This window comes from Amphibalanus amphitrite, unplaced genomic scaffold, assembly GCF_019059575.1.
Source record: "Amphibalanus amphitrite isolate SeventyFive unplaced genomic scaffold, NRLGWU_Aamphi_draft 001891F_arrow, whole genome shotgun sequence".
Lineage (NCBI taxonomy): Eukaryota > Metazoa > Arthropoda > Thecostraca > Balanomorpha > Balanidae > Amphibalanus > Amphibalanus amphitrite.
This window is the reverse complement of record NW_024883384.1, coordinates 76,699-91,117: the sequence shown is the minus strand read 5'-3', so window position 1 is coordinate 91,117 and position 14,419 is coordinate 76,699. Positions and strand designations below refer to the sequence as shown.

The 14,419-nt window shown below is 47.4% G+C and overlaps 1 protein-coding gene across 1 annotated transcript; it reads left to right on the top strand.

The window, feature by feature from the left end:
- Nucleotides 1-102: 102 nt before the first annotated feature.
- Nucleotides 103-14,328, top strand: LOC122375668 (glutamate receptor 1-like; the record flags this gene model as incomplete). Its single annotated transcript, XM_043355151.1, has 6 exons — nucleotides 103-264; nucleotides 7,928-8,126; nucleotides 8,455-8,658; nucleotides 8,901-9,055; nucleotides 9,809-10,077; nucleotides 13,645-14,328. Coding segments are annotated over 6 exons (1,344 nt in total), but the record flags the coding sequence as incomplete, so codon positions are not given.
- Between the last annotated feature and the right edge of the window lie 91 nt (nucleotides 14,329-14,419).

The window sequence follows — 14,419 nt, the reverse complement described above, 5'->3', positions numbered from 1 at the left end:
CAAATTTGTCGTGTTTTACTGTTTCGAGTGCCGCTGCAGCCTGCACTGCTTGCCTCGAGCTCGTGTAACCTCGCGTCTGTCCGTGCTCTCACGGGCGCGCAGGACCCTCCGTTTACATACGTGGAGGAGGACGCGTCCGGGGCGGTCAGCCAGCGCGGCTACCTGGTCGACCTGTGGAAGATCGTGGCGGAGGAGCTGCAGCTCCGCTACACCCTGCTGCCGCCGCCGCGCGGCGGCTACGGCCCTGCTCGAGAACGGCACCTGGTCCGGCATCATCGGCCAGCTCGACGCCAAGGTGGGCTCGCGGGAAAATGCGAACTCTTGGGTATCCGTATATACTACATACATATGTGTGGGTGTGGTGCAGGACGCTTGGAATCTCGAGCCGTTTTGCGATCGGCCGCTTTTTACGCGAGTTATTTGCGAAAAACGTTAGGGGGTTGCATCAACGAAAAGAATGGTTGCTAAGTTAACCCGCGCCCCGCTGGGCTATTCAGCCATACGCGCCCTGCTGGGGGGGGGGGGGGGGCAGATTCTGCCCCCCTGTCTAACTTCCGAACCGATGGTCGTAGAAAGACGGGGAAAACGGCAATCAAAAGCTCTCAACAAGGCGGATCTTAAGAGCCCAAATTTTTTTGCTTAAGTAGGTCAGAGGTCAGGTCAAGGTCAGGTCAAGGGTACAAAATGCAAGTTTGTACAGTATCGGCCTTGCACCGTAGTTGCCGAAGAATGGACTGAGACTGATTGCCCAAAACGTGTTCTTAGACTACCAAGACAATATTCGTTGCACACAATGTCATTCAAAGGTCAAGGTCAAGGTCAGGTCAGGTCAGGTCAGGTCACCAAAAACAAAATATAGAAAAGGGCATGTGCGACACATGTTTTATGGGTCATTTTACTCATGGAATTCAATAGGCACACTCAATAAGTGATATGGACCACCTCTGGATGAATTTCAGGTCGAGGTCAGGTCAAGGTCAGGTCAAGTGAGGTCAAATTTTGAAGTTGGTTGTTAAGGCCTAAAAAGGTGTCTATCCGATGCAGTTTTTCACGGCGAATCGAATGGTGCTATTTTTGTTTCCGTACGAGGTCTAGAACTTCCAAAAAAATCATTTTTCAAAAATTTTGTGTGTCGTGACGTCATAACATTTTGAATAACTCCCACATTTTTGAACCGATTCTTCTAAAAATTGGTATGTGGGTGCACATAGACCACTTCTTTGACATATATTCCGGTTTTTCGATAAACTCAAAATTTTGGATTTTATAAATATTTTCCCAAAAAAGTCAGTTTTTTGGAAAAATTTTGGCCAAAATCCAAAATTTTCAAAAAAACCGAGATAGCCATTTGATAGACAAAGTAGAATCACGTATAACCTTTTTTGTTACGTCTTGATTCCTTTAAAAATGAAGATGTTAGCGGCGTTTGAAATTTTGCCGTTTTTGAGGCGAAAATGGCGAACATGACGTCACTAAAACGTCAATTTCTCAAAAATTTTCCCACGGATTTCGCTCAAATTTTCAGGGAACGTGTCAAATTGATGTATGATAAGGTACTGAAAGTTTGACGTCGCTGGCGTAACGCGTTTAGAAGTTATTGGCGAAAAACGGGAGGGGGGGGGGGCAGATTCTGCCCCCCCCAGCGGGGCGCGGGTTAAGGGTCATGTCCGTGTCTTCTTGTTGGTTTTTTTATGCGTTAAGTGCGTGATATCACCGACCATCATCGGCAGGAAAAACAGCAAATTCAATAGGTAGCTGAGTTAGTAACTGACGTTTTAAGTGATCGTAAAGCGGAGTTAAATCTGACCCAATAGCTCTTCACTGCATTAGCTTGTCATCAAAGACTCACATTTGTGAAATTCGGTCGGTATTTTCGATCACCTGAGGTGTGTACGGAGGGGTGGACGCTTCCTTTTGTAAGGACGAGCGAGGTCCTTAACCCGGCCGGGCCCGGGGGGTAATCCCAACCACCGCAGCCCGGGGGGGGCGTTTTTCGCCCCCCCTGTCTAACTCCGTAAATAAGGGAGCTACGGAAACAAAAGCGATACCAAACGAAAGGTCCTTACGAGACGATTCTAATGCACCCAAAATTTTTGACCTCAGGTCAATTTTCAAGGTCAGAGGTCAAGGTCAAAGGCCAAAACCGGCACATGTGTAGTGATCTCAAAGTAAGCATTCTAGAGGACGGCAGGCTGCATCAAACCGGCAAAACTGGGTGTCAAACGAAAGAAGAGAATCTGAGGATTCTGAAAATGTGCTCCAAATCAAAGGTCAAGGTCAAGGTCACGCTCAAAATTGACCTCAAATTTGGCACTTTTTCGCACATCTTGCGTGCTAACTTCCAAGATGTTTTGAAATGTTTTGAGGCTTATCAGTTCCCTATTTGTGGTTCATCTTACGATACAAGGCTGCTCAAAGGTCAAGGTCACAGAAGAGTATCCCTGCTAGAGGCTATTTCACTGATTCAAGTTAGTAATAATAAATAAGACAATTTTGCCATCCGGAAGCTCTAAATGAAGGCTTAGAGGAAAATAGATGCCAGATTCGTGATCAGCGGGTACAAATCCATCATAAACGACCTTTCATGTGTCAAGGTCAACCAGAGGTCATTCGAGGTCACATGAGGTCAACATGAAACTTGACCTTTTCCGAACAAAATATATATCATTCGACGCGGCTTGACAAGGCGAATGCGATGGTACCACTGCCGTAGCTCTAGGACCATTTTTGTCGAAGTTATTTGCGAAAAACTAAAACCACATTTCGGGGTCGTTGACCTGACCTCTGACCTCAGGTCACCGAAACTATTTTTCTAATTTTCTGTAGGTCAAACGCTACACAGCCGTGCTCGTAATTTGTCTTTATCTCTAAAACTCTATTTTTAGCAGCTATTTGAAGTTTGCGTCTGTGACGCCGAAGTTTGCCGTGCAGGGGTCTAGAAAAATGGACCTTGTGACGTCATCAAGGGGGCTAGGTCCAATTTTTTTACTTCAGAAGATGTCAAATTGATGGGAGAAAAGGTACTGAAAGTTTCGCTTTCCTATCCCTATGCGTTCGTGAGTTATCGCAAATATTCGCCAGGGGGGGGGGGGCGAAAAACGCCCCCCCCGGGCCCGCGAGGGTTAAAAGGGAGATCGTGGGAGATCGTGTCCATATTCAAATAACCTAATCCGTCTGCTGCAAACGGTTCTTGCCTGAGTGCAGGTCGTTTAGAAATGGTCTACTTCGGCCGGGGCCGTTGCCCATTGGCTAAAAGTCGGAGGCTCGTAAACGGTCCATAGTGTACCCACGAAACAGCCCGACCTATTTCCAGTGCACGGCCCGACCGGTACATTCTGGCTCTCGGGACGAATGGTGCTATGAATCTAAAATATTCTTTAAATGTTTCTCGTTGCTATCTTGTTATTATTTACGCAGTTGTACGTGGCTAAGCATGCACGCTTAGTAACATAAATCATCGACATCGGCCATTCATTCCATTTACTGCCGCTGAACTGCTGCTAAACGGCTCCTGCGTGCATGGCACATTTCCAGTGGCCTGAATTGTGGCTATACGCTCTTCAGTATCGCTAGGTGTTATTTCGCAATATTCTTCCAAATATCAGGGTGAGCTACTCCCATTTTGGAAACTTAAGTTTTGTTAGTTAGGAGATAACTGTCTAAGACACCATACGTAGGGCTCAGACGCTCCATGTCCGTATTTAGAAACTTTTATATTTTTCGTCATCCTTCCAGGGAAACAAATACCCGTACCTACTAGTGAAATTTTGACGAAGTTTCGTAAGCGCCTTTATCTTGGGTCGATTTTAGAACCAGAGGCCTCTTGCACAGAATAAGGTAATCTGACGGTGGTAAATTTGTTTGCAATAGCCCAATACATAATCCTACAGGTGCATGGTAAATTTTACACGCAAATTGTCACACTTGTGTCTTGGATTGGGTACACGATGCAAAATAAGCCAAGCATTGGTGCAAGAGGATTTTGGTGCAAGAGGCCTCTGACATATCATTTCCTACGATTTTTTTTCAATAGATATCTGTCATAATAAGGACAATATTAACCCGCGCCCCACTGGGGGGGGGGGGATGGGCTATTCATAGCCCCCTCCCGTTTTTCTGCAATAACTTCCAAACCGCTTGACATAACGACGCCAAACTTTCAGTACCTTCGGCTGCATTAATTTGACACCTTGTGTTAAAATTTGAACTTCGTAGCTACCATAGGTGGGCCGGAAATGACGTCAGAATGACGTCATGTTCGGCCGATTTCGACGCAAAACATTGAACCACGGCAATCGCTCCCAAGAGCTCAGTTTTTAAGCTAGATCCAATTTCTTTGCATGAATGGACTCAAAATTGACTGCGCTATCAAACTGCTATCTCGGATTTTCAAAATTTTGAGAATTTCGAAAATTTTATATAATAAAATAGAAAAATTACATTTTTTTTTTTTCGAAAAGTCAAAAACTTTTCGAAAAAAAATATATATTTGACAGAATGCATGCTTATGACTTCTCTAGCAAGTTTTAGCTAAATATCTTTAAAAATGGGCAGGTTATACGCATTATTGCAAAAAATTCACAATTATTAATTTTCAAATCAATTTTTTCAGTACGTATTTGACATCTTACATCAATATAAATAGCAACATCGTGTTTCTGAGCTCAAACTGCACCCATTAGACACCTTTTTTGTTAAGAAATTTTAACCCGCGCCCTGCTGGGGGTCCTGGATTTCCACGCCCTGCTGGGGGGGGGGGGGGTGTTTGAACACCCCCCCTTGTAACTCGGCTCCTGGGCCACGTAGCGATACGCAGAAGGCGGCGTTCGAAAGAGCGTAAAAAATAATGACGAAATCACTTCGGTCAATTTTTTGGTCAGGTCAAAGGTCAGGTCACCAGAGGTCATTGAAGGCAAAATTTCACCGATTTCCAGGTCGAATGTCGAAAATTTCCAAGAAGCCAACGCATAACTCGGGAACCAATAGAGCTACAGCGCCGCAGAAAAGCGCATTCGATAGCCCTATTAACGCCCTTTCTGACTAATTCTCTCAGATTTGACCTAACGTCAACGGTTTTGCCTGCAGGGGGCAAAAACTGCAAAAATAGCCGATTTTTTCGAAAACAGTTTTTCTGCAATAACTTTTGACCCAAGCCTTGTACGAGCTTACTTTTACCGGCATCGTGTTTCTCTCGTCAAGACGCATCGAATGAACTATGACTTGACCTTGAAAGGTCAATTTGAAAATTTGACCTCAGGTCAAGGTCATGACCTGACCGGAAAGGGTCATGTTGCATATCAGTCGATCCGTATCGTCGAGCTGAACACATCTAAGGCGTTTTCATCGCTCTAGCATGCCTCTATCAAAAGTTATTTGCGAAAAACTGTTAGATACCATTCGTGACCTAAGATGACCTCAGGGCATAAACAAGGGTCACGTACACCATTTTCAAGTTCAGTGTGTCTAAACCACTTGTAATTCGGTGTTTGGGAGTGTTTATAATGTCTTTCATCCAAAAGAGGCGCATTTCAATTTTCTCCCATTGACTTATAATGGGGAGGTCGCAAAATTGACCTGACCTTAGGTCATCGATATCAAAATTCTGAGATATACATTTTGTATATGCTATTGCTCTTAGCAATCGCTGAAAGTTTCAAAGCGATCGGTAACTCGGTGTAGCTATGACAGACATTGAAAGTTTGTATGAGGTGAGGTCACTTCAAGTGACCTGGTGACCTGACCTTGAATGACCTTGGTCTGAAATTTTCACAACATGTGTAGAATTGATGTATGATAAGGTGTACCAAAAACGGCGGCGCTCCGCGCCGCCGTTTTTGAGATATTCGCGAAAAACCACAAGGGGGGGGGGGGTGTTCAAACACCCCCCCCCAGCAGGGCGCGGGTTAACTTTAAAATTTGACCTTTTTTACCTGAAAGTGACCTGACCTATGCTAAATTCGACTCAAAATGACCTCAAATGACGCAGGCGACATCAAATTCGAAATCTTTGGCCTAAATGGAACATAAAACATGTGTCACGTGACCGACGCATGATATAATATTTCCGTGACCTGTGCTGACCTGACCCTGACCTGAAAATCAAAGTACAAGTTTGGTACCCTCAGGGTATCTAGAACACCTGTTCTCGAGTGTGTAAACCAAACATGAGCCTGATCTGACTTGTAAGACGGCGGCCAGAGCCCAAAATGTGAACAAGCCAACATGCTAATAGTTTTTACTTTGACCTGACCTGTGACGTCATCGGTGACCTCGAGGTCAATGAAATTAGGGTTCATTCGACAGTTTTTCCGGCGCTATCAGACGCCGTTTGAATTTTGACGATCGGCCCAGTAGTTTCGGAGTTAGGAGGGGGGCTATGAAGAGGCCCCCCCCCAGTAGGGCGTGTTATACGCAGACCCCAGTGGGGCGCGGGTTAACTCATTGCACATTTGTTACGTACATTTGAGCGTCTTAGGGGAGAGTGGTGCAGGAGGCCCCCCCTTAAGCTCAGTTACTATTTTTAGACAACTGATAATATTTAAGCGCTAACGTGTGCATGCGCTGTGAGCATGCATCATTTTCCCATACATATTTGCATTCAAAATGAATCTAGGGGGTACACAAACCGTAAACTTTAACATTTTGGAAAAAGTTGCAAAAGGGCCTCTTACACTATGGGTATGGTAAGACGCCCCCCCCCCCCCTCGGGCGTTTTAAAAGTCAAGTCGACTTGTAAAAGACGCTTTGCGAACACAGCTGCAAGGCCTTTTATTTCGAAAAGCTAAGCAAATACGGTGTTATCGAAACCAATAACACTTCCAAAGCGCTCGAACAATGCGAAAACTAGCACAACCAAACGCTGATGACCAACGAAAATTGTACCTATAACCTCTAAGAAAAGAAACAGAAAAAAGAAACAAAAACAAACTCCTTGAAAAAAGAATGCCACGCCTGCCGCAGGTGCAGGCGTTTTAGCATCGGGGGCGTTTTTTTATCGGGGGGCGTTTTATCATCCTCGAAGGGAGGGCCTCTTAAAAAAATACAGTGTTTTAACGTCCACAATATTTATGGTTTATGAGACATTTGCAGCGCACCAGAACATGGTCTATTCTGAAGCTAACATGTGACAATTTCGATGAGAAAAGATTGCATTTGATAGCCATTGTTTTTGTCAGATATATAAGGGTGATAAAGATGCATATATCTAGCAAGTAAAGGGGCAAAAACAGAAACAGGCTTACCAAAAGTCGCTGCGACGCACCTGATACCTCAGGTTTCGTGAGTTGTTGTTTCAAGAGGGCTTCTGCTTTACAAGAACATTAAAAAATAAATAACATTATTGGTTTGGTAAAAAAAGCGATGGGGCCTCTTATCGACCCTGGGCGTCTTACACGGATCTCCCCTATATACCTAAACAAGACTATCAGTTCACTGTAGTTCATTCTTCATCAAGAACGGTGCAAATTGTGAACTCCATGTTTGTCAATTTTCATACCTATCGCTGCATAAGATTGCCGTGAAAATCCCGCGACGCCCCGGCAACTGGTTATAAGACTCACAAACCGTTCCATAAGCTTAAATACATAACTTATCACATGCAATTTGATAGCATACATGCGAGTTTTTTTTTGCAACAACAAAACAGAGGGGGTCTGCTCGACACCCCTATGAGTTTAAGACGTATGAATTTGCGGGAGCTGTTCTGTCGGGTCGCGTTCTGACGGCCGCTCTGCCCTGTCAGTTTTTTGACCGGCCCGTCAGTTTCTCAGCCGGGGATGAACAGGCCATTCTGTCGTTTTCTTAGCGCACTCGCGGTCAGCTCGTCAGTTCATGCTCAGCCTGACTGCCAGTCTGTCAGTTTTAACGTGGTGTGACTGTCGTTCTATCAGTTTCTCTTTATTGATCCGACGGCCCTTCTGTTTCCCAGCGGGCGGACGTCGGCCTGGGATGGTTTACCTACCGCGAGGACCGGGCTGCCGTCGTCGACTTCGCGGACCTAGTGCCCGTGTTTACCGGTGACCTCCAGTTTCTGGTGCGCCGCGGGGCGCGCACCACCCCGCGCCTCTCGTCCGAGATGTTCGACTCACTGCTGCGGCCGCTGCACTCCTCCGTCTGGCTGGTCTTGTGTGAGTACAGACACTAGCTGCGGCCGCTGCACTCCTCCGTCTGGCTAGTCTTGTGTGAGTATGGTGCTGAGGGTCGCTGTGTGTTTAGGTGTACGCTGAGGGTCGCTGTGTGTTCCAGCACTGAAGGTCGCTGTGTGCTCCAGTGCTGAGGGTCGCTGTGTGTTTGGGTGTACGCTGAGGGTCGCTGTGTGTTTGGGTGTACGCTGAGGCTCGCTGTGTGTTTAGGTGTACGCTGAGGGTCGCTGTGTGCTTCAGTGCTGAGGGTCGCTCTGCGTTCCATTGCTGAGGGTCGCCATGTGTTCCATTGCTGAGGGTCGCTGTGTTTCAGTGCTCAGTCTGCTGGTGTTGGCCGCTGTGCTGTCCACCACTGTCGTCCTGAACCGGCGCCGCGCCGAGAGCGACGAGACCTGTCGAGAGTTCGGCCTGGGCTCCAGCGCGCTGGCCGCCTTCATGGCGGTCACCGGCCAGGGGTGGGCGGTCACACCCGACTCGCTGGCCGCGCGGATCGCCACCATGTCCGCCTGGATGATGAGTGAGTGTCCTGGGTGCTGAGTGGGTGTCCTGGTGCCGAGTGGGTGTCTTGGGCGATTACTGATAAGTGAGTGTCGCTCGATATCACATCTACTTCGGAAAACCCTTTATTTTGTGGGGAAGAGCAATGTTATTTACCGAGTGACCATGCCGGAGCTCTCCTTCTTTAGAACATTCAACTACGCAAGCATAGCACCTACATAAGCATTCCCTTACCGTGACGACTGACGACACCCCGTGCAGGTATACTGGTGAGCACGACGTACACGGCGAACCTGATCTCTCACCTGACGGTGGGGGAGCCCGAGATGCCCATCACCAGCCTGGCCGAGTTCCGCGCCAGCAGCGACTGGACGCTGGCCGTCGAGTTCGGCGTGGGAGCCATGGGCGACTGGGCCGTGAGTACCTACCCGGGGTCAGCAGTGCAGGGGCAGTCGCGCCGAGTGGGCGACTGGGCCGTGAGTCCTACCCGGGGTCAGCAGTGCAGGGGCAGTCGCGCCGAGTGGGCGACTGGGCTGTGAGTACCTGGGGTCAGCAGTGCAGGGTCGCCAACTGGGAGCCATGGGCGACTGGGCCGTGAGTACCCGGGGTCAGCAGTGCAGGGGCAGTCGCGCCAAGTGGGCGACTGGGCCGTGAGTACCTGGGGTCAGCAGTGCAGGGGCAGGCGCGCCGAGTGGCCGTGAGTACCCGGGGTTAGCAGCGCAGGGGCGCCAACTGGGAGCCATGGGCGACTGGGCCGTGGGGGTAATGTTGGGAAAAACTGGGCCAACTGGATGGTGGTTATACATACGGTTTAGACATTTCTTCCGTGGAGGAATTGTAGAATGTAGATAGTGGATAAATTGTATTCAACCTTAAATTATATATGCGATGACTTAAATTTATCTAAAAAGCAAATAAAATCGCAAAAGCTAAGCTAAAAATGTCCTCGGAAGTCTGCCCAGAAACAGCGTCGTTTGCACGAACGCTTGTTGGCTAATCGCGGGAAACGTAAAATTTCATGACCCATCCTCGCCCTACAGTGCATGGGCTTGGTCCATATTCAGGCTACGGATGATAAATGCCCCCTCGTCATCACCACCCTACATACATTTACCGGCGTACATTATACGACGCTCGCTCACTCAGCTACTGTTCCGTGCGTCCTGCAGAAGAGCTCGGACCCGAATCTGTACCACCTGTACCAGCGGGCCGTCACCGGCGACCGCTACCTGGCCATGGGCGGCAACGAGGACAACATCCGCCGGGCGGCCGGGCCCAAGACGCTGATGTACTACAACCGCGAGATCGCCTTCTCGGTGATCGGCCGCGAGACGTGCGAGCTGCTGCCGCTGGAGCCGGACGCCGACCACAGGGGCGTGCGCAACTACCTGGTGCTCCGGAAGGGCATCCGGCCGCTCAAGAAGGCCATGGACCGCGTGTGAGTTACGTACTGCACGATATCGGGACAGTGCAGAGGTGGAATGGGGTGCGAGATTGATGGGCTTCACCTGCACGTTCACAGCGGCTGTGTTATGCACCTTCCATCACAATGGCCTCATTTACAAGCAATGGTAACGCACGGTAATGTTGATAGCGTATCGATTCGGCTTTGTCTGCCTCTGGTCTGTTGACTTGATTACGAACTGCATCACACTGCATTGCCCATGAAAGTACATAGGTGCATCTGTTCATGTTATTTATTAACCCGCGCGGGGCTGGGGTCTCCAGCCGAACGCGCGGGGCTGGGGGGGGGGGGTAAATTTTACCCCCCCCTGTTATCTCCCGAAGTAATGGTCCGATTTGAAAAATTCAAACGCCAATCGAAAGTTCTCATCACTAACTACTAAAAACATGTACTTAATTTAAAGTTTGAGGTCAAGGTCAAGGTCAGGTCAAGGGTACCTACAAATTGCAAGTTTCTACAGTATCGGCCTTGCACCGTAGTTGCCGAAGAATGGAGTCATGGACTGAGACTGATCGCCCAAAACGTGTTCTTAGGCTACCAAGACAATATTCGTTGCATACAATATCATTCAGAGGTCAAGGTCAAGGTCAGGTCAGGTCAGGTCAGGTCACCAAAAAACAAAATATAGAAAAGGGCATGTGCGACACATGTTTTATGGGTCATTTTACTCATAGAATTCAATAGGCACACTCAATAAGTGATATGGACCACCGCTGGATGAATTTCAGGTCGAGTTCAGGTCAAGGTCAGGTCAAGTGAGGTCAAATTTTGAAGTTGGTTGTTAAGGCCTAAAAAGGTGTCTATCTGATGCAGTTTTTCACGGCGAATCGAATGGTGCTATTTTTGTTTCCGTACGAGGTCTAGAACTTCCAAAAAAGTCATTTTTCAAAAAAATTGTGTGTCGTGACGTCATAAAATTTTAAATAACTCCCACATTTTTGAACCGATTCTTCTAAAATTTGGTATGTAGGTGCACATAGACCACTTCTCTGACATATATTCCGGTTTTTTCGATAGACTCAAAATTTTGGATTTTATAATGATTTTCCCAAAAAAGTCAGTTTTTTTTTAATTTAGGCCAAAATCCAAAATTTTCAAAAAACCGAGATAGCCATTTGATAGACAAAGTAAAATTACGTATAACCTTTTTTTGTTACGTCTTGATTCCTTTAAAAATGAAGATGTTAGCGGCGTTTGAACTTTTGCCGTTTTTGAGGCGAAAATGGCGAACATGACGTCACTAAAACGTCAATTTCTCAAAAATTATCCGACGGATTTCGCTCAAATTTTCTGGGAACGTGTCAAATTGATGTAAGAAAAGGTACTGAAAGTTTGGCGGCGCTGCGCGCCGCCGTTTTTTGAGATATCGCAAAAATTCGCGAGGGGGGGGTAAAATTTACCCCCCCCAGCCCCGCGCGAGTTAATTCTATTTATTCATTTTTTTTAACTATCATTGTTTCAATTCTTGTTAAAGGTCTGAATCTATTCACAATTAAATAGGTTTATTTGTGCCAAATAAGCACTTTTGTTTCGTTCGATCATCGATTTATGTATTAATGTGATTTATGCTATTTATCATGAATGACTATGCCTAACGTCAAAATAATCAAAGAATTACGCATGTACTAAACAAATCAAAACTCAGCCTTGCACTACAGGCGTTGCAGCGCTGTCCATTGGTTTTAACTAGAGTTGCAAAGTTTTCCCAATGGGCTGCTACCGGCACCGCCCCGCCCCACAAACATTTTCTGGGATACCGGCATGCTACCACGCCCCAAGCAAAAAAAACCGCCAAATTACCGGCATACTAAAAAACCTGCATTCTTGATTCTGGCTTACCCCTACATGAGATGCCACATTTTGGCAATTTCAGTAACCGCCCCAACCAACAGCCACCCATTGTCCAACTTATTACAATTCAATAGCCTCTTTTAGTGTCCAAAGCTTGAATCATATGCTGATAATTTTTTTGTGCAAAATCAAAAATACCGGCATGCTACCGGCAAGACATGCCAGATACCACGAAAAAACCTGCGGTAGTGAAAAATTACCGGCATGCCGGTAGTGCGGTAGGGAAATTTTGCAACTCTAGTTTTAACAAACCCCGATTTCCATACCGCCATTGGAATCCTGTGACATACTACACGATCAAAAAAGTATTAATTTACCAAAATCTACCACAAAATAATACAAATACAACGCAAACTGTAATTGCCTATGGCGATTCTTGAAGATATAAGAAGAACTTATCAATGCTGGTAGCTGCCGCTCACCCATTTTCAAAACCCGGCTGGGCTCACCAGACGCCAGAGTTTATAATTGGCTGTCGTCAAGCATGCGAACGTAGTAAATTGTATCATAATCGCTTCGCATGCTCCACCTAGAAACAAAACATTTGCTCTGTCCATACAGTATAGTAAGTACCATTTATTTTGATTATTTTGGCGTAAAAACTGGCGAGTCTACATCGAGCTTATAGGCATGGACTACCATCGCTGTAAATATGAATAATTAGTATGTGTTGCATGCATGATTGGCCGTGGACGGACGTCGCCGTCTACCAGCGAACGTCTGCGAGCGGCTACACTTTCGCACGAGCGCGAACAGGAGCGAATCGCACAATGGCGGACAGATCTAGACATTGATTTACATGTGCTGACCTCTAAACCTGTTTATTGCTGAGCTCAAAGACTATTGTAGATCGTATACCCACAGAGGCGCCTACTTAAGTTTTCGGAGCCTGGGCAGATACACTGGTCCAGTAGTAGAAGGGTGGAAGGGCTAAAAACACTTCTCGAATTTTATTTATAATCGAGCTGGACACTGAACTTCAATGTGCAAATTTTCACTGTTTTATAAGTAAAATTTAGGCAGTAGGTATTTCAGCAACATTTTTTCTGTAGGAGCTGGCGATCATGTGCTTTTCCCGGATTTATCATGTAATGTATGCCGCGTCACCTATTTGAACCAACATATTCATCCTTAGAAGGAAGTCTGAATTGGGTCAGGTCGTGTTCTGATAGCCACAATTGGTCTGTTTAGTGTGCCATTTATTCGTTGCATTCGGTCCATTAACCCCGTTCATGTCTTACTTCAGTGACGTCGCTGAGTCGCAAGAAATGGGACCAATGGCCCACATAACGGGAAACCGGGGAGCGACCTGTCAACGCCATAGATATAGAACTACCTGCCGTTATCAATACCATTAGTGCATCGCATAGAGAGATGCATTGTAACTGTGTTGTCATTATCGTGTAAAATATTACCGTCGGCCCAGATATTACCTGTTGACTGGTTACTATAGGTAGGTCTTACACACTTTTCGTCGTCATGATCTATCTCCTCCTCTAGCTTCTCTGTATCTCCTCTCCTCTCCTCTCCTCTCCTCTCCTCTCCTCTCCTCTCCTCTCCTCTCCTCTCCTCTCCTCTCCTCCCCCTCTCTCTCTCTCTCTCCATCTCTCCCTCTCTCTCTATCTCTCCCTCCCCCTCTCTCCCTCTCCCTCTCTCCCTCTCTCGCTGACCCCGCTCTCCCTCTGTCAGCCTGCAGCGTCTGATGCAGGCCGGCACGCTGGACCACCTGAAGCGCCGCTGGTTCGGCGTGGCCGACCAGCAGTGCTCCGATGACGTCACGTTCCGGCCGCTGACGCTGGCCGACTTGCTGGCCGTGCTGGTGATCACGCCGCTGGCCGCTGCCGCCAGCTGCCTGCTGCTGGCTGCTGAGTGCGCCGCCCGCCGGCTGCGCGCCGGGCTGGGGGGTGGTGACCGGCTGCCCGGACCCCGCGGCGCCCGCCAGCGCGCCCGCAGTGAGCCCAGCGTGGGGTACGGCGTACGGAGGGCCGCCACGGGGACCGCTCACCTGGCCTGGGAGCGGCGGGACGGCCCCTGGTACCGCTAGGTCAGTGGTACGGCATACCAATAGGTCAGGTACGCTATGCTAGTGGTCAGTGGTGGGTATCACGATATCATCGATTCAAGTTCCAGCCATACCCATGTGATATCGTGTTGCGTCGTGAAGTTATGTGCGTGAGTGAATATTTAGGTAGGTACCATGCAAATATGCTGCCATCACTAGCACTATATTGACTGACTCATTCTCACTAAACAGCAATGTTCATAAGCCCTACGTACGTTTGGAGAAGGTCCAATGCCCATCTCCCGGAAATTGTTGAAAACGATGCATCAAGGTGGTCATGTAATAACCTACCTTCGCTGCATCATTATTCATGATCGCATGTAAATAGTCCTTAAATAGGTACTTATTTTTTACTTAAAGGGACCCTCCCACCTTAACATTAGTTTTGAGTTGAGATAGCCA